We start from the raw sequence: 22220 nt of genomic DNA on the forward strand, positions 1-22220 counted from the left end.
GTTCGACACGTGCCAGATGGTAGGGGTTCACGAGTTTTAAAAAAGAGAGACGGTGCATGAGCTGCCACGTTACACAAATTCCTGTTTTATAGGTAGTTGACTTGATGATGATGGTGGTAAATTTGTTATTTGTTAAGATATTATGAGATTTTAAGATATTTTTATAAGTATAAACCTTTTTTCATTTTCCATTTTAGTCATTCCTCTGAATAATATCAAATGTACTAATCATCTCCATATTAAGTAAAAGTAGCATCATCTCTATCTACACGGCAAGAACCACACACTGCTATGTATTTTTTTATTATGTATTTATTTTATTTATCTTTTATTTTTAATTTAAATATTTGTACATATATTTATATATTTTTATTTAGTGAAAATTAGAGTAGTAGGTCAACCTAAATTAAACATGAAACATAGTTAAATATCAAAAAGCAGCAGCAGCAGCAGCTTATGTGCATCACGATTAAAGCGGGGGGAAAAAGAAACCAAGGAGGATCTCATCTCATGATCGGAGAGACTTCAACCCTGTAGAAACTCAGCAGTGTTCTCAACGCCAACTTCATCCTCATCCTCATCCAAGCTCCATAAGAAATAAGCTTGCGCCCCAAGCACAAAACTACATCCAACATCATCATCATCATTATATGATATTTTTTTTTATTTATAAATTAAAAAAATTAATTTTAAAAAACTAATTTTTTTAATTATTTATGAAAAAAAAAAAAGTACCGATCATCAGGAGAGGCTTTGGCAGCAAGGTCATAGTAATGGCCGGCCTTCGTCTTCTCTCCCTCATCCCACAAAAGCTTAGCGTACAACGAGAGCAAATCACCATCCCGAGGACTCAATACTATTGCTCTCGAATAGTACTTCTCCGCCTCACCAAAATCCCCTATTACCTAATGAAATTCAAATTTTTTCAGATTTAAAATTTAAGAAAAAAGTTGAGAAAAATTCACAACAAAAGAAAAAAAAAATCCGAAGAATCATTGGTACCTCGTGCAAGAACTGGCCGTAATTCCTGAGAAGCAAGGTGTTGTTAGGATCGGAGCTTAGCATCGATTTATAGTATTCGGAAACGATCTCGTTCTGGCTCTGATCTCCACCGCCGCCACCACCACGGCCGCGGGTTCTTGTCTGCTTACCGGAACCAAACCCGCCGCCGAATTCCATCTCCAACCTCTCCTCCTCATCCTCCCCCACTACCGTCCCGGGGAACGACGCAAGAGCGATAACGCGAGCCGATCCGGCCAGATCGGTGTCAGATCTGGCTCTCCGGAGATGTTCCGAATCGATCTGGATGTTGTTACCTTTCTTCTCTCCCTGTGAAGCCGATCGCGGAGAGAAGGTGAAGGTCCTGTTCCATCTGATACCTTTCAGTGATCGGATCGAGAAGTGGATCGGCACGCCGCCGCCGCCGCCGCTCCGGAGCAAGAGAGATGTTTTCATGGCCGATCGAATCGAAGAAAGAGATCGAAAAAGTCAAATCGAGAAGGGTTTGGGAAGCCGAGAGGTGCTCGATTTCTCTCTTTTTCTCTTTAACCACCATTAAAAACACTTGAAGACCTTTATTTATAGCGCCGGCTAATTACTGATTAAATTTTTAATCTAATTAAATTATGATATATATTTTTTTTTATTATATATTTTTAAAATTTTAAAATTTTATATTTTATATTATTAGAATTCGAGAAAAATTAGGAAATATCAGATGATGGTGTTCTGAAATGGAGGCCAAGTGTGCACGGAGCACGTGATAGCGTCTTTCGGGTTTGGGTTTGCTTTTTCCCGTAAAAGGTCGACACGTGGAGGATTGTGAGGTTTACGAGGGTGTTTGGATAGACGGTGGAGGGAGTGACACGTGTGTTAAGATTATTGGGTATTTGACCCTTAGCATGTGCTACAGATGAGTGTTTTGTTGAAGGTGTTACCTTTTTATTATTAAATATTGTCCTGATTAGTTGTTATTCTTCGCTTGCTTGCTTTGGAGTGACTTCAAGATTATAAGAATCTTTAGTCATCACTCGATCTAGAAGTTTTATTTGTCTGTAATTATCTAATTATACTTTTAATTGTTTTTTAAAATAAATTTAATCTTATTAAGTTGATGGAAAAAGAAATTTATAAAATAAAAAAATAAGTTAAATATTTATAAAATTTTAATTCAAATATTTTTTAAATTTTAGTAAAATTTATAATGAGACAAAAGACTAGTGGAATACCAAATGTATGTTTGATATTATATATAAATATAATAATTTTTTAATCTTTTATTTATTTATGGATTAAAACTATTAAGAGTTTTAGAATCAAATAAATCTCTTATCGCATGTGTTTTTTGTTCACATATTTAAAAATTTGAATTCAAAATCATTTCGCATAATCCATACAAACCTCTACCACTGTGATTAATCTTTATTCATAAAATATAACATTTTTATTTAAGGTAAAAACAAACATTAATGCGTCATTTCATGAACAACAATATAATTGTTTTTATGTAAAGAGCTAGAATATTAGTTAACAAGCATTTGATTAACTGTTGTATTTGTAATATAAAACAGATAACTATTTTAGTTATATTAAATATTACAATTAAAGTAGAATTATTTTTAATCACTCATAAATAATTATATCTTAAAATTTGATAATTATATATACATAATTTAATTTTGTTATAAAATAGAAAAGTCACATGAACCTCTATCCTTTCATTTGAGAGTAAAATAAAACTACTACTCTTTTGCTTTTGATGTAGTTATCAAAAAATATTATGTGATATCAACAATAAAAAAATAAATAAATAAACAACAAAATCGATAACTTAAAGCTGAATTTATTCTGAATATGAATATAAAGAATAAGTTATTAAAGATTCCTTCTATGCCGGCGACTGCCTCTTTCACACTAGACGCTGAATAATGTTAATGTTCAATGTTGACGTTGATGTGGATGCTGATGAACGGAAATGATATATAATTCCTTCTCACTCAGTCAATCGCTTTAGTGATTTGTAATCAACGGTGAAAGAGTAGAGCTAGAGTAAATGGCAAGCACTCAAATCAAATAACCAGACACCAAAACAAAAGCCATCAAATGCTCCACACAACCCTGAGTGTCCCAAACTGTGGTCCAGTTGGGCCAGCTCTGCTTAAAGTCTCCTGGTTTCGTATCTCTCATTTGATTTTCTAATCCAATAAAAGACGAGTTTATTTTGTTCATTTATTCATCATCCTATGGCTAGATGACAGGTAGAGAACTCCTCCTTCGTTCAATTAAAAAGAATGAGTGCGTGCTTGTGACCCCATCTTCTCACTCACTCTCACTTTCATGCTTCAGGCTAATGAGTTTGATTGATGGCAAAGGATGTGTTGCTTTTTTTATTTTTCTTTCTTTTTGTTGTTTTTCAAGAAGTGTGATTGGATATTAATCTTATTAATGAAAATGGTGATCTTAATTAGTTCTGGTTTTGATTATGATTGTTATTACAGACACAGGCAATGCTGTTCAGTAATAGTCTCAAAGATGGTTTTTAGTGCAAATTGAGATGTGAAATTAATGATAGGCAATAATGCACAAAACCTGGATGCGGGGCTGGCTGAATATTGCGTCCACAGTTAGTAAGTTGCATAATACCATGAGCACATGCAACTCCTTGTGGTATTGGCGGTTTGCTTTCCTGTATGCCCTGATGAAAATCATTTTAATTGACTTCCAATAAAATTATATATATATATATAGGGAAATGATAATTTAGATACTTCGTAAACTACTGTCATCTATGGACGCTCTAATTACAACATTTAATCATTATCCAATGATATTTGTTTATATAAATACTATTTATAATTATTGTATGGCACTATAGAACATGTTTTGATACTGTTTACGATGATCATAACTGTTCAGTGAATGTTCTTAAATTACTGGTCCTTATATATATATATATATAATCTTGTAATGTAGTGTCCCATATATATCATTAAAATATATTATTAAATATTAAAAATTCAAAAAATATAAATTTATCATTAAAAGTTTCAACAAGCGCAATTAAGTTAATATTTACTTTTTAAATTCAAATCGAGTTTTTGATTTAAAAAAAAATACTATTTTTGTATGATTGTATCTATACATCTAAATTCTAAATGTTTTTAATAGTCCTCAAATTAATATTTTTTGTATAAATATTATTTAAAAAAAACTTGTTATCTCGATCACAATTAAACAAAAATTAACACCGCAAAAATCTAATAAAAACTTATTAGAATGATATAGTTAAAAAAAAAAAAAAACAAATTTCATGGAGCATTATATAATATTTAATCTCAAAAAAAAAACATACACACACACACACGTAATTAACTGAATTTTCAGTGTATAAATGAGGAAAACCCAAGTTTTAAATATATTTAGAAAATCAAAAACAACAACTATATTTTTCAGCTATTTTTTAGTTGTCTCAAAAACTAAAACATGCGCTTCCATCCATGCATGAACCTTCTCAAGCCTTGAGAGAAGTGCGCTTTTACTTGAATATTTATATTGTAATACACTGCATATGCAATATGTTCCTGAGTAAAAACAAAATAGTCAATTTATGAGCAGAGAAATCAAACTGAGTGTCACGTGACGAGATGGTCCCCAAAGTATGAGCTTTCATGCAGTACAGACAGATGCATGCATGGGCACAGTTTGGCTCATAGCTGCTGTAGTGGGAACCCATACACTCTCAGGTTACCATCAATCTGCACAAGAACACAAATCAAAGCCATTCTTCCGACAGGTCAATTAGGAAGCCTAATATCATCAGTTTATTACTCTAATTTTCAGCAAAGTTTTCAATTAATACATAGAAAGCAAGTCATACCTTCTCAGCCATCAGACAAAAGGAATAATATCATCTGCTGGATAGCCAAAAACCTGCTCTTTATTTCCGTAATAGTAGCCACATGCTGTTATCAAGGAAAGAAACAAAGACTCTGGCACTTGAGCGGCTGAGCCTGACTTAAAGTGGTTATTAAGGTCCACCTTACCTTATGAATGAATGCATCAAGAAGTAAAGCAGCCTAATTCCATGCCTTGAAAAGCAATTAGGCACCTTTTAATGATTGAAAAGGTTGGTAAACCAGTTCTATCATGCAACTTGGAGCTGTAACAGCTTAGTGATGCAAACCCATTGATTCATGGAAAACTCTACATGACTTTGTAAAGGAACAGTGACAAGTCACAGAGCCAGAGACCTTCATTTCAATACTTACATGATGCACCAAGATCATTTGATATCTCAATTATGTCATTGCTGATGATTTTTAAGGGGAGGGATATTTTAAACACTATGACGTTGAATGAGAGGAGCTCATTATACCTACAACCCTATCCTGGCCCTCTTAAAGCATAACCTTGTGGACATCGTTGTCATAAGTCACGGCAAATATGATGGCCAATCCCTAATAAACCTCTGGTACGACACAAAGAAAGAAAACAAACAAGTCCAATCAAACAGCTCTAGGCAATAATACACATCTTAAATAAAGGCAACAACTTCCAATGACTCAATGAGAATAAGTATTTCTGTTTACATATGGCTGCAACCATGTTTCAAGCCTTGCATAGATCTTGAAATAACATGTGAGGTGTACTAATTCGGAGAAACAGTGTGCAAAATAACAAAACTCTTTGTAACCCTCCTGACTCCTTAACAATCAATTTTAATTAATAATCAATTTTAGCATGTCACCACTAAGCTATTCATCTGCATAAACTGAACTTCAAATGGAAATATAAACATCAAAATGCTGAATGCTAACATTCATGAGCATTTCTCTGGATATGGTTTAACAAAATGTACACTATGATCTGTGTTTTGTCTCGACTCAAACACAGATAAGCAGAAATTACAAACAAAAGACAATATAGAAATGCTCTATAAAATGCCAAAAGAGCCTTTATCATTCACAGCAATAAGTAGCATACCCACTAAACGACAACATTATTGATTTTTCTTTAGCTTTGATGTAGACTTGGAAGATGCAATACTTCGGTTGGAAGTCCTAATAATAAAAAGAACCGTTTCAAGAAGCATACCACTCACCAACCCTAAGATGCCCCCAGCAACATTCTGAAAAAGAAAAAAGTAAACCAGCTACTTACCCAAATCTGAGAAAAAGCTTTTATATTCCAAAGTGTTAAATTAATATATTGGAAAATATGAATTTGACGAGAGACAGATTGCTTGGAAGTTACCATTACAGCACTGTGATTGAATAGGGCTCTGAAAGTAGCATATCCAACTAAATAGCCTGTAAACATCATCAGCACAACATGCATACCTATGGAGGAAATTTCAAGTTTGAGCAGCCGCACACAAGAAAAAGGAACTTAATTGTTTCTTCTACTTCAAGACTAGAAAATTAGCATAAGGGATGTGAATTTGAACTCATAAAATGGAAGAAGTTAATAGTTGGATGTTAATAAATCATATGGATGTTGGTATGGTGTTCTTGTGTTCATCTTTATTATAGTTGTATGCCTACTTCCCATCTTAGAACATTACATTTTACTGAAGTTACACCAGAACAATATACAGAATGTATCTCAATAACATACTAATATTAACATGCAGATAACAAGTAAATGTCAAGCTTGCGTAAATGGGCCTTCAGATAAGTGGCCAAGAGCATCATAAATTACTTCCTAGAAATCAAAAGAATAAAATGGTTCTATCCATTGCCTGCCATACTTAATAGTGAGTACAATTAAATGTGTTGGAAAGGGTAATTTAGCAACCTAACTCCTAAAACTTACCAATTACACCCCATTGTGAATAAGCAATATTATACCAGTCTTCCAACACCACGGTCTATGAAACAGAGAAATCATTTCATCAAAGAGTGTAACAACTTATACATAACCACTAGCTCATGTTAGATAACCACACCTTCCCTCATCCTCATAACAAACAATTTTTTAAGGCAAATATTTTCCAACATCCTGGAATCAAAATCAAAAAGCTATTGCCTTATCATAAACTCATACACAAAACAAATTCCTAAAAAACATACAAAAAGGAAGCACAACCCAAGCACCCAAGAAATCGGAAGCCTATAATTGGCAAACACATATAGATAAGATTCTTTTATTGTTCTTTTTATTTCAATTTTTAGATGACAATATAAGAAGTAGGAAATTGCCGAAGCATCAGCACAACTACTTGATCAGCCCAATGACCATAAGCAGAGTTGTCCAAAACTACTTCACTCTGATTCTAAATCCTATTTTCCTAAAAAAGAAGTCAATACCTGTGCCAGAAACATGACATATCTTCTAGTTGAGAAGAAATGCCGGTTTAAGGTTAAGAGAAGTACGATTATATCATGCCTATCTATCCTAAATTCTCGAATAATGCTCCAGAAGAAGAACTATAACAGAAACTGAAGCAAAGAGATGGCTTCCTAGAATCATATGATAACCATGAAGACAGCTCCGATCTTCACATAATCTACCAATCGCCATCAATTAAGATGACCGGAATAAGAAAGCAGTCCATAGCGAAATCACAGTAATCCAAATCAAATTTTGGTTTTCGAAAATTAGCATCTTTAATCTTCAAACTAGGAATAAAATCAGAGATAACTCGATGCCAATTACTCACCAAATCCAATCTGATCCTTGTATGAAGAGAATGGCTCCACATTCTCCTTCTTGGGAGCGATATCTTTCACGAGGTCCGCATACGCCTTCGTCTCCGCCAGCTCCTCCAACTTTCGCAGCCTTTCCTTCAGCTCCTCGCTCTACCAAAAACCAATCAAAACTCTCAAACCCTAATCGACCGAAAACAAAAAGAGAATGACATCCGATCGTTACGGTTCCCTCACCTTCTCCCTAGGCTTAGGACTCGAAAACACAAATTCGGCGCCAGCAAAGAGGCGGCGAAGGGCCGGGCGGTCACCGGAGGGGAGAGCGAACCAGACAGTGCGGAGAGATCGATAAGGGATGGAGCTCTGCGAACAGAGATCCGAAGCGAGGTGGCGGAGTTCAGGCGTGAGGTGATCGTGGTCATCGGCGGCGGAGCGTAGGAAGGATCGAAGCGTCTCGTTGTTGTTAACGACGAGGCCACCATCGTCGCCGCCCTCGCGAGTTCGTTCTCCGGCCATCGAAGTGGGAAATCCCGGGCTTTCAGGCCCAATCTCAAAGTTATGATTGGGTTTGTGACTGGGCCTTAACGAACAACTTAGAGTTTCTACTTGGATCTGAGAAAATTTGAATAATTAATTTTAAATATATTTTCTTTGTGTCGTTACCACAATCCGACCTTAGCTCAGTTGGTAGAGCGGAGGACTGTAGTGGATCAACATCTAACAGATAAATCCTTAGGTCGCTGGTTCGAATCCGGCAGGTCGGATTTTTTTTAATTACGATCCATCCTTCTCCATAACTAATTTCATTTTTTAAAAAAAACCCCACCGATCTCAAAAAGATAATTTAAAATCAATAAATAAAATCTTTTTTAATCTCATCTGAAAGAATTGAGTTGACATATTTGTAGCAAATTGAGATATTTTTTTATAAAAGCAAATTAAGAATTCTCTAATAAGTGTTGTGTTGTGTTGTGTTGTGAGGTTGTGATACATAATTATGCCAAGGCATTATTATGATAACAAATAAGAACAAAAGACACCTTGAAAATAAGATAGTGGAGGGGAATGCATTAGAAAAATGAGATGACAATGACAGCAATCGAAATAATATCATCACAAAAGGCCAATTCGGTGAACGAGGATGGAAGAGCATGTGATTCCCTTAATTATATTTGTGTATGTATATATAATATATTAACATGTTTATGTAAACAAAGGTAAATATTCCAACTAAAATACCATAAACAAGTATTGTTTCTTAGGATTGAAATTAATAAACATAGTTATTATGAAATCAATCAATCAATTAATTGAATTTTATTTTTTTCTCTTTGAAACAAGTGTGAACAAGTCACATATAAACACTCTTGACCTATTAATACCACACTTAAAAGTATTTGTATCATATTAAAGAAGTAGATTCGAACATCAACTCATATCTCATAGATGAGGACAAATGTGTGTTGAAGGATTAACACCACACTTATCTTTATCTATGACATATCCAATTCATATTTTAAAAAATTCTCTTGATCTGTTAATAATAAGTCCACTATTTAAAGTGTTTATATTCTGTTAAAAAAAAGGTTCAAACCTCAACTCATTGATAAGGACAACAATGTATATGTTGAGAGATTAACACCACATTAATCCATGTCGCTGGTGTATCTCATTTATTATTATTATTATTTTGATTAAATGTGGATAAACCACAAATTTATTAAAAGAAAAATAACAGTACAAAAAAAAAATGTACAAAGAAAAATGTACAAAGAAAAACCACATTAATCCATGTCGCCGGTGTATCTCATTCATTCATATTTTTAAAAAGAAATCATAAATAAAATTTGATCCCTGGATATTAGAATTTAGAACTAATAATTTTATACTGATTAATTTTTAAGAAAAATGTACTTGACTTTCATCTTTTGTCATATAAAGTTTAAGATGTCCAAATGATAAATTTTGATTTCAAAGTACAAACAGTTTGAAGTTTTAAAATTAATTTAATTTTATCATTAAATTTATTTGACATATGGTAAAAAGACAAAAAAAACCCAGAAAGTTGGGCCATAAAATCAATTTTATTATTTCTAAACAATGTGTGCAGCTTATTTATAATTAAACATAATAATTTTTTTTCAGTAATTATATACGTCTTGTTTTAGCATCAAACACACCTTAATAATTAGCACATATATATATATATATATATTCCAAAAAACATTGTTAGAAAAATATTAGTATCTTTCATCTTCGCCCACAATTTTCTCTATAATTCAATTCTCACACATGCTTTCCACCTTGTCCACAAATACTTTTGAAAAAGAAATCCCCAAAAACAAAAAATAATTTTCTTTTTTCCGAATAAAATCAATAATATATCTTTCACAGGGTTTTCCCAAAGATATGTAGCAATTTAAAAAATTAAAAAAATTAGCATGAAATTGTTTCATAAATTTTAACTTATTAAACATAATATATTAAATTAAAATAAATATTAATTTCTTTCAATAATATGTCTTGTTTTAGCATCAAGCACATCTCAATAATTAGCATATATTCCAAAAAAAATTATTAGAAAAATATTAGAATCTTTCATCTTGACCACATTTTCTTGTATAACTCCATTTGGCATAAATTTTTTTTATAAAATTTGACTTTAGTAAATATAATAATTTAAATAAAAACAAATACAATAAAAATGAAAACCAAGTTATAGAGTAATATCTCAATATTTATTTAATTTCTTTCTCACTCTTGACCATGTGAAAATATCTACGAATTATAAAAAAATGGATTTTTCAATAAAAAACTTAATTGTCACATCAATAAAAAAACGTGAAAACAATATCATTAAATAATTGACAGAGCTCATAATGAATGTCTCTCGTTCACAATAAACAAATATATTTACATAAGTTGTTTTTTCACACTTCTCTTCTTAAAATATACAACAACGTGATTTACGACTTTTTAGTACCAACATTTGCATTTTAATTCAACAATTATACACTATTTCTAAGCATGTGAATACTCGACCTATTATTATGACTATTTACTGTTGTAATTGACATTACTACAGTATTAATAATATTGCAGCTGATAATATATGTTTACAGTAGCAACAACAACACTGTAGTGGATGCCTATATTTTATTATACAGACCACCACCGTTATTAGTAATCCACCAATTATTATATTTTAGATGGTTAAATTGAATTAATCCAAACCGTTCATTTATCTAGTGAATGTTTATAAATACAAAAAAAATAAAAGAATAAGAAAATATGAGATAATAGCGAGAGTGTTTGATATATATATATATATATTTCTTTATACTTATATTATTTATAAAAATTTATATATATTTATATGGAGGATAAATTATCAGAAGTATTTATAACAAATATATATTTTTTTTTATTTTTTTAGGTTTTAACCATTGAGCAGGGTAATCCTCATTTTATCAAAGCACTTATTTTTATTTTTTATTATTTTATTTTATTATTTTGTTAAGATATCAAGTGTTATTTTACCATCAATTATCATTTTTTTTTTCATGATAAAATAGGCAGAGCCATTCTATATATATATATATATATATATACACAATGACAAATTGACAAAAGCCAGTGGGCCAAATACTAATTGATGCATGTTTGTCTCTCCCTTATTTATTTATTTTATTTTTTACTTGTCACTACCAAAACTATATCTAACCACTACCTCTCCACCATTACCACTCATGATACACACCCTTTGAATGCTTTATCATCCTTTTTCTCTCAATAATCCTTCTTAATCCTCTCTCTTTTTCTCCCAAACATCAAGTCTCATGGCACATTTGGAAGATCAGCAAAGTGAAAAGGCTACTGTTTGTGTGATGGATGCCTCTGGTGTTCTTGGCTTATCACTTGTTCATCATCTTCTTCAGAGAGGATACTTTGTTCATGCTGCCACCATTGATGGAAATGGTTTTACTTTATTCTTTTTCTAATCTTAATTTGCTTCTTTTTTTTGTTTTAATTTTTTCTTTTCTCCAACTTTCTTATGTTCATGATTTCTATTATTATTTGAAAAAAAAAAAGAAGGTGAATTGAATGGTTTGGAGGAAGAATCATGCAGTAACAAAAGACTGAAGATCTTCAGAGCAGATACTTTTGATTACCAGAGTATCACCAATGCCATTAGAGGCTGCTCTTGCTTGTTTCTATTCCTTTGAGCCAAACCTAGAAGAATGTTCATATGATGTAAGCCATTATTGTTCTTTAATTTTTTGACAGGCATTTTTAGCCACTTTTTTTTATTGATAAGTCTTAATTATATAACTACATGATGGTAACAAGTAACAACTCAATTAGAATGAATGCTTCATTGAATTTTGGAGTGTTTTAGGAGTTAATGGCAGAAGTGGAAGTCAGAGCAGCTCACAATGTCTTGGAGGCTTGTGCTCAGACAGAGACAGTAGAGAGGGTGGTGTTCACATCATCAGTTACTGCTGTTGTCTGGAAAGAAGATCACAAGTCAGAGGCACAGGTTGATGAAAGAAGTTGGAGTGAACCTAATTTTTGCAGGAAATTCAAGGTTTTGTGATAATAGATTAAGAGAGGCTCAAATTTATATATTTAAATTGAATGCACTGCTTATACTGCCAGCTATGGCACGGTCTAGCAAAGACATTGGCCGAGAAAACTGCATGGGCATTGGCAATGGACCGAGGTGTAGACATGGTGAGTATCAATGCAGGGTTGTTACTCGCCGGAGCTCAATTATCGTCTTCATCTCCATACTTGAAAGGTGCTCCGGAGATGTATGAATCCGGTGTGCTTGTGGCTGTTGATCTTCAGTATCTTGTTGATGCTCACATTTGTGTTTTTGAGAACTCAGCGGCATTTGGCCGATACATCTGCTTCAACCACACCATCACCCGGCCAGAGGATGCTCTCAAGCTCGCTCAATTGTTGGACCCTTCATCCAAACCTTGTTCTCCTTCAAGGTCTGATTAGCTTATTTTTACCATTTAGAATTCTAATGGGGTTTTAATTTTGATAACATTGTTTGCAGTGATGAATTGAGGATTGTTCAGCAAAAGATCCAGAACAAGAAGTTAACTGAATTGATGATGGAGTTCGCTTGAGAAAACACCAAATATATGTGTTGGAGAATCAAGAAGTTTCACTCGGTAGCAGTTATGTGATTGGCTGTGAGGTTCTTGTATGATAAATTATTCTTCGTTTTAAGAAAAAAATCAGTTCGTTGAAGTTGTGTGATTGTTTGTGAGGTTCTTGTATGATAGATTATTCTTAGGCTTAAGAAAAAAATTTAGTGAGTAATAATAATTGCGAGCTTGTTCTCGCTTATGTTCAATAAAACCATACTAGCAGAGTGTTCAAATGTGACACCTCTCTGAACAAAGTTTTGTTACTTTCTTTCAACCACAACCACACGCACACACTCACAAAAAGGAGGAACAGGGTAAAAATCTGAACAAAATTTTGTTACTTTCTTTCCACCACACACACACTAACAAAAGCAAAAACAGGGTAAAAAATCAGGACTTAAAGGAATGAAATAATCAAATTTGTAAGACCTTTCAAGATATCAAGGCAAAATATATCTTTGATCATATGTATATTCGGGAGCACCAGCTCTGTGGACACTGAATAAGTTTGCTATACAACTTGGATATTTCAGTCTTATTACGACCTCATAACTTAAGATTTAAACATTTTTTATGCACTAAGGCAGACAGAAACAATGCTTGTGATCCTTAATTTCTTGACTTTTTTAGAATTCCTTGGCTGAAATAAAACTTCCGTACTTGGCTTAACAGCAACCTCTTTCCAATCTGAAGCCGACAACCCTTCGCTTCGGTAATCACGGGGTGCATACAGTACCTGAACCCTAGATCTACCTGCAGGTGCAATAACTAGACAAGTTCAAATATGGCTATCAAACCTTATTAAGTTTGTCAGTGATAATAACATATTTCTAAATGCATTAAAAATGCAACACAAAAAAGTGATTTTCATGAATCTTGTCTACAGACCACAGTGGCTGCAAGTCTCACAAAATCAGCAGACAATTCAATAAAAGCTTAGCAAATGACTGAAAATTACCTAAACCAAGCATAGTTGAACTTTGGATTATGAACTTGCTAACTTTTGATCTCTTCACATTGATCAAAGCTTGCATATCACCTTGAGTTCCCTTAAATTCCATGAATTCACCAAGAATGAATCTGTCACCTTTAAGCTCTAACCTGTCATGTTAATTGGGATATCCAAATAAGAGGATTTCTCTAATCATAATTGGTGTAAACAATGGCGAGTAACACATCAACACAGAGAACGAAAAAAGACAATGATTTTGCAGGCGTAGTATACATCACAAGACAGATAACTACACCAAAACAAAAATCAATTTTCTTTGCACAACTTTAATTACAATCTCTGCTTTTGTCCTCTTAAAAACTAAACATGAGTAACTGTGTCAAATCCCATGTATATCATAGACAAGAACCTTTGCTCCAACTGCATCAAAGTTGTCGATGTACTATTTACATACAGAGAAGAGAACAGAGAATATAACACTTAAAAGTGAACTGAGCAGGCCAGATAAGAACATACAACAGAATTTAACCAGATAACCTACCCAGCAAACTTACAGCCAAGACCATTCTAAAGTTTATCCCAAACTTTTAATTCTCTTGCAATTCAGAAAACGGAATATTTAGAAAGCAACAGAAACTTGTTTAAAATTCTTAGTGTCAGTTCAAAGCAAAACAATGGAATCTAAAAGGGACACATAAAGCAAAGAATTAACTAGGGTATCAATAAAAGAGACTGGCATCATCTTCTTCACCATCACCAAAAGAATTTCTTCTTATCTTATTCAACTATATCTATGAGGTAGAAGATATTGCAAGCATATAGCATAACACTGCATACCTGTCCCACATGGGTGCTGTGCTGAGAATAAAATGAAGCTTTTCATAAAACCCATCCTGCGGATCACTTTTTCCTCCATGAAATGCATCTTTTATCCAGCTTGAAATTTTACTCTTGGGTTCTGGCTTAAGATCACTCCAGTCATCAAAAGAAATGATCTCTGGCTGACTAGCAATCTTATATGCAAGCCTAGGGAATGGAACAAAACTCTAACTTATCAGAACTTCTTAACATAAACAACCCTAACATATATATCAATATAGAAACAAACAGAACAGATAGTAAACAAGGGGAAAAATGACTCCTTTCAAAACGAAAGGGCATTATTCCTAGCATAAGATATAGTAGAACTTTATTATAATCAAAATAGGTGTCATATTGTCTTTAAGAATGCCCTATACCAGCAGTTTCTCAATTCAAACTACAAACCCTATAGGTGTCAAGCAGGCACTGTTACAAAGGCGCGCGCCTCTGAGCCTAGGCACAAGGCTCAAGGCGTGGGCCTAGGCGCGCCTTCGTAACGTCAACAAATTTATTTGGTTATTTTTAAAATATTTAGTTTAACTTTTAATCTTATCCACACATCTTTGATGATTAAAAATAAAAGAGGCCAACATACAACCAGAGCCGTTTAAAATTAGGGTGATTAACACAACCAACCAAGTAGAATCAAGACCTCATCTCTCCTCTTCGGGCCAATCCACTATTTAGATGAAGAGAATGATAAATTTGAAGAGGAAATTGATGATGTTGGATGATAATGGATTTGATGATTTTGATGATAGTCACTAAAATCTAGATTTTATTATACAAGTTAGGATTTGGACTATATACATGCATTATATCATATTATTGCATTTTGTATTATACATTTGAAGATTACTTTTCATGTTATTATGTACGTTTTTTTTTCTTCTAATGTCTGATCGTCTTCTATGATATTAATCTTTAGAACATTTTAAAACTTTAATACAAATTAATCTTTAGTACAAATATTTCTAATTTTTCAATTTTCTTTAGTGGAAACTAGTGCGCCTAGTGTTAATCGGGCTCGCGCCTGCGCCTTGCACCTGTGATAACCTTGCCAATATCAACAGTTTCTCAATTCAAACTACAAATCTTTTCTGTCTCTATGTCATTCTTCGGCTAAAAGCAAACAATCAACCCACAGTAATTACAGCAATTGGCAAGAAAAAAAAATCACTTTGTTGCATATATGTAAAGGTCCTCCACAGAACATGCTACCAATTAGCAAAATTCTGAGAAGTCACAGTTTACCAAAACCATCAACAAGTAACAACAAAGACATGATATTCACTTCAGCTCATAAACAAGCATTGCAGACAAAGATTTTTTTTAACTCAAGCAACAGTTTACCAAAACCATCAACAAGCAACAACAAAGGCATGATATTCATTTCAGCTCATAAACAAGTATCACAAACGAAGATTTTTTAAACTCAAGTCTCAGACAACAAGAAATAGGTGATTGAAATCTCATCAATGCAGACCTGCATTCAGGATTTGGAAGCAAAACTTTGCCAATCACGCCCCCTTTTGGCAAAGGCAATCCCCTCTGCTCCAAATACAGTTCAAGAGCCTCAGCTTGCCTCCTCACCTCCAAAACCTACAAACACGAACCCATGATCTCTCTCTCACTCTCAAATTCAATTACTCCATTACAAACACTGAAAAACACACCCAAAAAAGGCAGGGAAACCTCACCGGATCCGAGAAACTCTCAGGCTTATGCTTCTTATCACCAACGCAAACCCAGTCTCCATCCTTCCCAACCTCAACGAACCCACGAATGTTCTTCACAGCGACAACCATCACCTCCCTGAAACAACCAACAAACACCTTCATTCACTCAAATCAAAACCAGCAATCAGAGCACAAAGATCAAAGACAAAGACCGAAAAATCCTCACTTCTTCGTGACAAGTACGACGTCAATGTGCTGGCGAGTGCTGGTCTCCGGGTCAGGGATCCGAAGTCCGACGAAGCTCTTGCCGCCATAGATACTCTCAAGCCTGCAGACAGAGATCACGCCAATCGTAAAGCTAGGGTTTGAAATCGAGAAGAGAGAGAGAGAGAGAGAGAGAGAAGACCTGGAAGCGAGGGAGAAGGAGAGGTCGGAGTCGGAGGGAAGATCGGGGATGGGATCGTGGCCGTAGATGAAGCGGGTGAAGACTTTGTAGATCACGAGGCCACAAACGATCTCGAACCACATGATGATGATGATGATGATCGAGTTTCTCTTGTCTCGATTCCTTCTCTCGTCTTCGCAGTGGCCTGCGAAGGAGATGGAGATTCGAGAACGAGGTCTTTGTTAATGGGCCAGACAACGCGTTGTCAAACCAAACCTTCGGCGCTAAGAAACCAAGTTTTGATTCTGGGCCTGCTTTTGTCGTTCAAAACTGGCCTTGTTTGAAGGTAATGGGCTGGGCTTTCTTTCTTTCTTTATCAGTTAATGCAATCTGGGTTGGGCCAAGCTAATATTGGCTTTTGTTGTTGTTGTTGTTGTTGTCGGGCTAATGCAAAAAAAGTCATATGGCTCTTTGAATTTGAAGGAAAATGGTTATATTTGTGGTTCTTGGAGTTATCCTGTCGGATGTAAATCATAAGTTACATAAGCCTAATGAGCCAAATAAATCAACATTGGTAACTTTCTAGAAATTTAATAGCTTTAGTTTAAAAGTATGTTTTGTCTTGTAAGAATCTAAAGAAAAGAAATGACAGCATTAATATATAGAAATTATAATTGGTTTTGAATTCAAAATTTTTTTAAATATAAGAAAACATAAATGAAGAGGGATCTATTTTTGTTAAAAAGATCTCAATTTTATGGGTCATCTACAGCAATATCTCAATCTCTAGTTATGTTAAATTATAATAAAAACTATTTTTAAAAATAATTTCCTATGGATATATATTTTTTTTAGGAAGCGCATAAATAGTGAGAATTGATAAATGGCTTTAAATTATTAGTATAACTATAATTTTTCGTTCGTTTATAATGAATGCATGGTCAATTTGTGCATGGTGTGATTATTGAATATTTATAAAAAAATATAACTAAAATTTCCCATTATGCTCATAAACCACATGATGAATTGTTGAGTAACATTCTTGTAAAATATAAAACAATATTAATTACAAAATAACAACAATATATTATTTCACATCAAAAGGGTTGGCAAGGTGGTTAAGAATCCCTAATCACCATCATTAAGCAAAACTTTCTTTAGTTCATTATAAGCATCTTCCAATACATAATCGACACATGCTTATCTTTCTTAGTGTTCATGCAAGAGCGTGCAAATTAAGCAAAATTAGCAACGTCTTTAGCAAAGTCATCCCCCAACTAAGCGGATCCAAATTGGGCCCTTAGACTCGGACTCTCTAACAAACAAATCCCAACCACCATCCAAAAAATTTCCACAAATAAAAATTAAAATAAGATATATAAATTTTTAATCATAATTTTATGAATATAATTTACTCTTTAATCTCCATGAAAAAAAAAAAGAGAATGGAAGTGAAAATTCATTATGATGATCATTTTGTAAAGAAGAGAAAACATTCCATGTGAGTTCCCAGTCAGCACCAAACATGGAGGGTAGTTGTCCTAATGTTAGCCACCCTAACCTCATCACCTCACACCAACTTAATTAATTTAATGCATTTAATTAAATAGCTATAATTATCAGTAGTTAATTAACAAGGTCCAATGCCATTGTGCTGTCAACGTTGTCCCCATGCATTCCTTCAAAATATCATCAAGTAGAAGACAGAGTGGTAAATTAAATAAAGGGGTCAATAAAGGAGCAAAGAAGCACTCTGACATAAATCCTTTACTACTTTCATGCATGCACAGATGTCTACAATGCCAAAAATGCCCCTAATTGTGGGACCATGTTACATATCATATATGTGTATATATATGCATATACTAATATAATAACTAACTCATTTCATGCATGCAAGAATGTGCAGGTGGTGCTGCAGCAAATGCAGGAAAAGTGGGGATGCAGTTATGTATGTGTGTGTGTGTGTGTGGATGAGTTTGCAATGCAGAGCAATAATGGACACATGGGAATGCAGGGTGCTCTCTCAAAGAGCACATGGTGTGCTTGGTGATTGTAGGGTCAGTAGTAGAATTAGAATAATTAATCTCAAAGAAGGATGAAAATGCTCATTAAACATCATACACTCAGATAATACATCTGCTATCTTGTTACAAATCTATAGAAAATACAGCTGATTGAATATTGGCAAGCATCAGAAACAATACGAAATTGATCAATCCACTCATGAAGCAAACAACAATAAAGTTTAGCAAAATTCATGCAAATGTACTAGTTGTACTAATTTGTTTGCTGCTACTTGTGGTTATTCTTCTTCTTCAGTAAATTACCAAACTTTTGCAGCAAAGCTTTCTTCTTCTTTTGCTGCAGATGTTTAGCTGGTGATGTTGCACCATTGTCTGCATTTTCTGATGATAATCCATTTGTCTGTTCTACACTAGCATTGTCCGTCTTTGCTGCATCGTTTTCATCTTCAACTGATTCGGCTTCTTGATCTCTTTCTGATTGTAAATCCTTGTCTGTGATCTTGCAGCTTTCGTATGTCTTCAGTTCTGTGTCTTCTGCAGCTGCTACCGCTGCTTCTTCTTGAACATTTCCATTGCCATTCTCCTCTTTTGCCATTCCAGCATCTTCTTTGACAGACTCCTCAATTTTTGTATTTTCTGTTGGTTCAGTGTCATCTTCTGCATTCTCCTTCACAGTTTCAAAGCTCTTCTTCGGTAACACTTCATACTCCTTTTCACTCTGTGGAGTATCAACCTCATCATTTTCATCAGGTTTCTTTGCAGTTGCCTCTGCAAGCAATGCAGAAAGCTCCTTTATTTTCTCTTGAGCAGCTGCTTCTCGAACCCGGAGTTCATCATTCTCTTGAGTTATACTCTGAACTTCATTCTCTTTGTCCAACAATCTTTCCTTCAGCTCTAAACTCTTGCCTTCAGCTTCTTCCACAGCCTTGTTCACAATAGTTAGCTCAGATTCAACTTGCTTAAGCTTGTTCATTAGCTGCCCTCCATCTTCTTTCGCAGCTTGAGCTTCATTTTCTGCTCCTTTGAGGGAGTCAGCCAAATTGCTCATTTCAACCTTAATTGCCGTAATTTCTTCTACAGACTTTTTCACAGCAGTTATAAATTCAGATTCTTTTTCATCCCACTCAGCCTTTGAATTTTTGGCTTCAGTTTCCAGTTTCTCGATAGAGTTCTTGAGGCAAATAGCTTCATATTTTGCTTCGTCAAGCACAACCTCGTACTTTTCTTGAGTGTTTCTCAGAGTCAATTGCAGCTCCTCTATCTGATTGTTTGCATTCTCAACCTCAGCTTGTTTTACCAAGAGTTTTTCTTGGGCATCTCTAGCTTCAGCAGAAACTTCATGCAATGCTGAGGTTAGATCATCCATGGCCTTCTTAACTTTTTCACCATCCTCTCGAGCCATCTCCAATTCATCAAGCAAAATTTTCTTTTCTTCAGAAAGGCTTTGGAGGTTTGTAGTGGCAGTCTTTTCATCATTCAGTGCTTGCATTTTCTCTGCCTCGGCCTTTTGAAAATTAGACTTCAAAACTTCGACAGTATTTCTCAATTCAATTGCTTCTTTCTGTGCCGAATCAAGGGACTGGTTTGAATCATCAAGACTCTGTTTGTACGTCGCCAACTCAATCTCCAATGACTCCAATTTTCCTTTAAGAACAGAGATTTCAGATTCAGCATCCTGCAAGGAATCATTTGACTCCTCAAGTTCTTTCCTCACAGAAGCTAAAGAATCCAGCAAAGATCTTTCTGACACTCTAGCTTCATCAAGTTGAGTTTCTAACAACTCAGCCTTCTTCTTCCATTCATCCACATTCTTAGCGGCATCCGATTCAGCTTGCTTAGCATCTGTCACTTCAATCTTAAGCCCTTCAATCAATGCCTCCATATCAACTAGCTTCCCCTCGGCTGCCTTGGCTTTCTCTAGCTCTTCCTTCAGAGCAACAATCTCAGAATCCAACTTCTTTACCAACTCTGCAACCTCCAGGCTTTTACTCTCAAGCTTGGAGTCCAGCAAAGTTTTCAGGCGGCTAACCTCGCCGGACAAAAGCTCTACCTTCTCTGCATTGATTTCGGCGATCTTCATGGCATCATCGGCGTGGCTCAAGGCTGTGTTTTTCGCATCAGTGGTCATTGCCAATTCATGCTTCACCCTCTGGAGCTCCTGAGTTGTGGCAAGCAATGCAGATACATCCAATGCATGCTGGTCTCGGACATTCTCAACCTCTTTCTGCCATTCCTCTTCCCTTTTCTGAGCAGCTTCAATGCTGGCTTGCTCCAATTCATCAGCACGGAACTTCTCAATCTCTGAATTCTCCTCAGCCCTCTTCAGAGCAGCAAGAGCTTCTTGGAGTTTCTCATTCTCCTCCTCAGCTGATCTTTTCACATCCTTCAACTCCTCAAGAACCTTTATCTTCTCTTTCTCAACAAACAAAACTCTCTCCTTTGCCTTCTTAAGCTCTTCCTGAACCAAACTGAGCTGTGTTTGCAGTTCTGATCCTTTGGTTGGAGCACGAGGCTGCTTCTGAGATCAAGAAACAAAACAACAAAAGGTTCACACTAGAGATATCATATCAAGAAACGAAAAAATGCAGCCAAAAAAAAAAAATCCAATTTTTGGTTGTTTTCTCAATACATCTTGTAGTGTACTAATCTTCGGTGACCGGCGCTGCTCCACCGGAGTTTTCGATTCAGCTGATCTCGGTGAGCGTTCAGTGGAAGGCCTAGCATTCTGCAAGGGAGACGCTGAATCAGGCTCTGTTTTGGCCGTCCCTGGGCGTCCTATTTTGCTAGCTCTTGGTGTTGCAGGAGAAGATTTGTTAATTGAAGCATCAGACAAACCAGATCTACTACAATCACATACAACACAACAACACAAAACAATTTAAACATGTCAAAAGATCAAAGAGCATCAGTTGTGATCAACAACAGAAGAATAACCAGATCAAACAGAAACTGCAAAAAGATCACAACTTTGAAATAGAAGACAGTGAAGTTGAGATCCCAGGGAAGAACAGTTTGTACTTACTTGGACTTGGAAGACAACATTGTAGCTGCAGAGAAGGGAATGAGCAGCCAAAATGCAGACAATGAACAAGTCTGAGGAGGGAGTATTTCTGGGAGTTGGGAAAGGTAGGCTTGTCTGGGAGCTGCAAAGGAAGAAGAGGGAGAGATGCAGTCAATTATTTCAGTTGGTCTGCTGGAAAATTCCCAATCTCTCCATTGATAGTTATGAAGAGAGAGAGAAAAAGTCATGCATTCTTGTGCCCAAAATGGCCTTGCTTTTACTGAGTTTAACTCTAGCTGCTAGCAAAGGGTAGATGGGAAGAGAGGGGATTGCTTATGCTGGATGCTCTGTGGTTGAGAAGTTGCTTTACTGGTGATGCTTTTATTGGTGTTTGTTTGGGCAAAAGCATTGATTTTGAAAGGATGGAATGATTTGTTGTCCTTTGGATAATTAGGATCTCATCTGTTTAATCAACCACTAAATCTTTTTTTCCAATAATGATGG

At 34.9% G+C, this 22220-nt stretch overlaps 5 protein-coding genes and 1 non-coding gene across 9 annotated transcripts; 2 read left to right on the plus strand and 4 right to left on the minus strand.

The window, feature by feature from the left end:
* Positions 1-304: 304 nt before the first annotated feature.
* On the minus strand, positions 305-1560 carry LOC120258310. The gene is made up of 3 exons (XM_039265673.1): positions 1003-1560; positions 736-905; positions 305-622 (listed from the first exon to the last, which is right to left on the minus strand). Exons 1-3 carry the CDS (start codon positions 1453-1455, stop codon positions 526-528), a joined length of 720 nt encoding a protein of 239 aa, XP_039121607.1. The 5' UTR covers positions 1456-1560; the 3' UTR covers positions 305-525.
* Positions 1561-5704: 4144 nt separating this feature from the next.
* LOC120258312 lies at positions 5705-8224 on the minus strand. Its single transcript, XM_039265676.1, has 4 exons — positions 7884-8224; positions 7661-7799; positions 6253-6338; positions 5705-6127 (listed from the first exon to the last, which is right to left on the minus strand). Exons 1-4 carry the CDS (start codon positions 8160-8162, stop codon positions 5999-6001), a joined length of 633 nt encoding a protein of 210 aa, XP_039121610.1. The 5' UTR covers positions 8163-8224; the 3' UTR covers positions 5705-5998.
* A 91-nt stretch (positions 8225-8315) lies between these two features.
* TRNAY-GUA lies at positions 8316-8410 on the plus strand. Its single transcript has 2 exons — positions 8316-8352; positions 8375-8410. It is a non-coding gene; the product is annotated as a tRNA-Tyr (tRNA).
* A 3072-nt stretch (positions 8411-11482) lies between these two features.
* Positions 11483-13049, plus strand: LOC120258311 (cinnamoyl-CoA reductase-like SNL6). 2 transcript variants are annotated; one of them, XM_039265674.1, is made up of 5 exons: positions 11483-11624; positions 11739-11900; positions 12046-12234; positions 12306-12646; positions 12715-13049. In XM_039265674.1, exons 2-5 carry the CDS (start codon positions 11832-11834, stop codon positions 12785-12787), a joined length of 672 nt encoding a protein of 223 aa, XP_039121608.1. In that variant the 5' UTR covers positions 11483-11624; positions 11739-11831; the 3' UTR covers positions 12788-13049. The 2 variants fall into 2 exon arrangements, with proteins under 2 accessions (XP_039121608.1, XP_039121609.1); XM_039265675.1 differs by having other exon boundaries at positions 11742-11900.
* Positions 13050-13230: 181 nt separating this feature from the next.
* On the minus strand, positions 13231-16948 carry LOC120259470. The gene is made up of 7 exons (XM_039267081.1): positions 16710-16948; positions 16530-16631; positions 16325-16439; positions 16111-16226; positions 14601-14789; positions 13770-13912; positions 13231-13564 (listed from the first exon to the last, which is right to left on the minus strand). The coding sequence occupies exons 1-7, from the start codon at positions 16829-16831 to the stop codon at positions 13383-13385; spliced, it is 969 nt and encodes a 322-aa protein (XP_039123015.1). The 5' UTR covers positions 16832-16948; the 3' UTR covers positions 13231-13382.
* A 1822-nt stretch (positions 16949-18770) lies between these two features.
* On the minus strand, positions 18771-22023 carry LOC120258893 (WEB family protein At3g02930, chloroplastic-like). Of its 3 annotated transcripts, none has more exons than XM_039266357.1 (3): positions 21738-22023; positions 21345-21558; positions 18771-21230 (listed from the first exon to the last, which is right to left on the minus strand). In XM_039266357.1, exons 1-3 carry the CDS (start codon positions 21962-21964, stop codon positions 18984-18986), a joined length of 2688 nt encoding a protein of 895 aa, XP_039122291.1. In that variant the 5' UTR covers positions 21965-22023; the 3' UTR covers positions 18771-18983. The 3 variants fall into 3 exon arrangements, with proteins under 3 accessions (XP_039122291.1, XP_039122290.1, XP_039122289.1); XM_039266356.1 differs by having other exon boundaries at positions 18771-21233; positions 21345-21555; positions 21738-22022; XM_039266355.1 differs by having other exon boundaries at positions 18771-21233; positions 21738-22021.
* Positions 22024-22220: the final 197 nt, after the last annotated feature.

This window comes from Dioscorea cayenensis, chromosome 4 (genome assembly GCF_009730915.1).
Source record: "Dioscorea cayenensis subsp. rotundata cultivar TDr96_F1 chromosome 4, TDr96_F1_v2_PseudoChromosome.rev07_lg8_w22 25.fasta, whole genome shotgun sequence".
Taxonomy (NCBI): domain Eukaryota; kingdom Viridiplantae; phylum Streptophyta; class Magnoliopsida; order Dioscoreales; family Dioscoreaceae; genus Dioscorea; species Dioscorea cayenensis.

Bases quoted from the DNA above. Each gene is read 5' to 3' on its own strand.
- LOC120258310 (XM_039265673.1), bottom strand. From the start codon at position 1,455: ATGAAAACATCTCTCTTGCTCCGGAGCGGCGGCGGCGGCGGCGTGCCG. The intron at 906-1,002 runs GTACCAATGATT...GAATTTCATTAG, and splicing joins ACGGCCAGTTCTTGCACGAG to GTAATAGGGGATTTTGGTGA. The intron at 623-735 runs GTACTTTTTTTT...TGTTGGATGTAG, and splicing joins AAAGCCTCTCCTGATGATCG to TTTTGTGCTTGGGGCGCAAG.
- LOC120258312 (XM_039265676.1), bottom strand. From the start codon at position 8,162: ATGGCCGGAGAACGAACTCGCGAGGGCGGCGACGATGGTGGCCTCGTC. The intron at 7,800-7,883 runs GTGAGGGAACCG...GGTTTTTGGTAG, and splicing joins GTCCTAAGCCTAGGGAGAAG to AGCGAGGAGCTGAAGGAAAG. The intron at 6,339-7,660 runs GTGAGTAATTGG...TTTCCTCCATAG, and splicing joins CAAGGATCAGATTGGATTTG to GTATGCATGTTGTGCTGATG.
- LOC120258311 (XM_039265674.1), top strand. From the start codon at position 11,832: ATGCCATTAGAGGCTGCTCTTGCTTGTTTCTATTCCTTTGAGCCAAAC. The intron at 12,235-12,305 runs GTTTTGTGATAA...TTATACTGCCAG, and splicing joins ATTTTTGCAGGAAATTCAAG to CTATGGCACGGTCTAGCAAA. The intron at 12,647-12,714 runs GTCTGATTAGCT...CATTGTTTGCAG, and splicing joins AAACCTTGTTCTCCTTCAAG to TGATGAATTGAGGATTGTTC.
- LOC120259470 (XM_039267081.1), bottom strand. From the start codon at position 16,831: ATGTGGTTCGAGATCGTTTGTGGCCTCGTGATCTACAAAGTCTTCACC. The intron at 16,227-16,324 runs GTGAGGTTTCCC...TCGTGTTTGTAG, and splicing joins CTGAGAGTTTCTCGGATCCG to GTTTTGGAGGTGAGGAGGCA. The intron at 13,565-13,769 runs GTAATTTTCAGT...TTGCACCTGCAG, and splicing joins TTCAACTATGCTTGGTTTAG to GTAGATCTAGGGTTCAGGTA.
- LOC120258893 (XM_039266355.1), bottom strand. From the start codon at position 21,964: ATGACTTTTTCTCTCTCTCTTCATAACTATCAATGGAGAGATTGGGAA. The intron at 21,559-21,737 runs GTAAGTACAAAC...ATGTGATTGTAG, and splicing joins ATGTTGTCTTCCAAGTCCAA to TAGATCTGGTTTGTCTGATG. The intron at 21,234-21,344 runs GTATTGAGAAAA...TCTTGATCTCAG, and splicing joins AGATTAGTACACTACAAGAT to AAGCAGCCTCGTGCTCCAAC.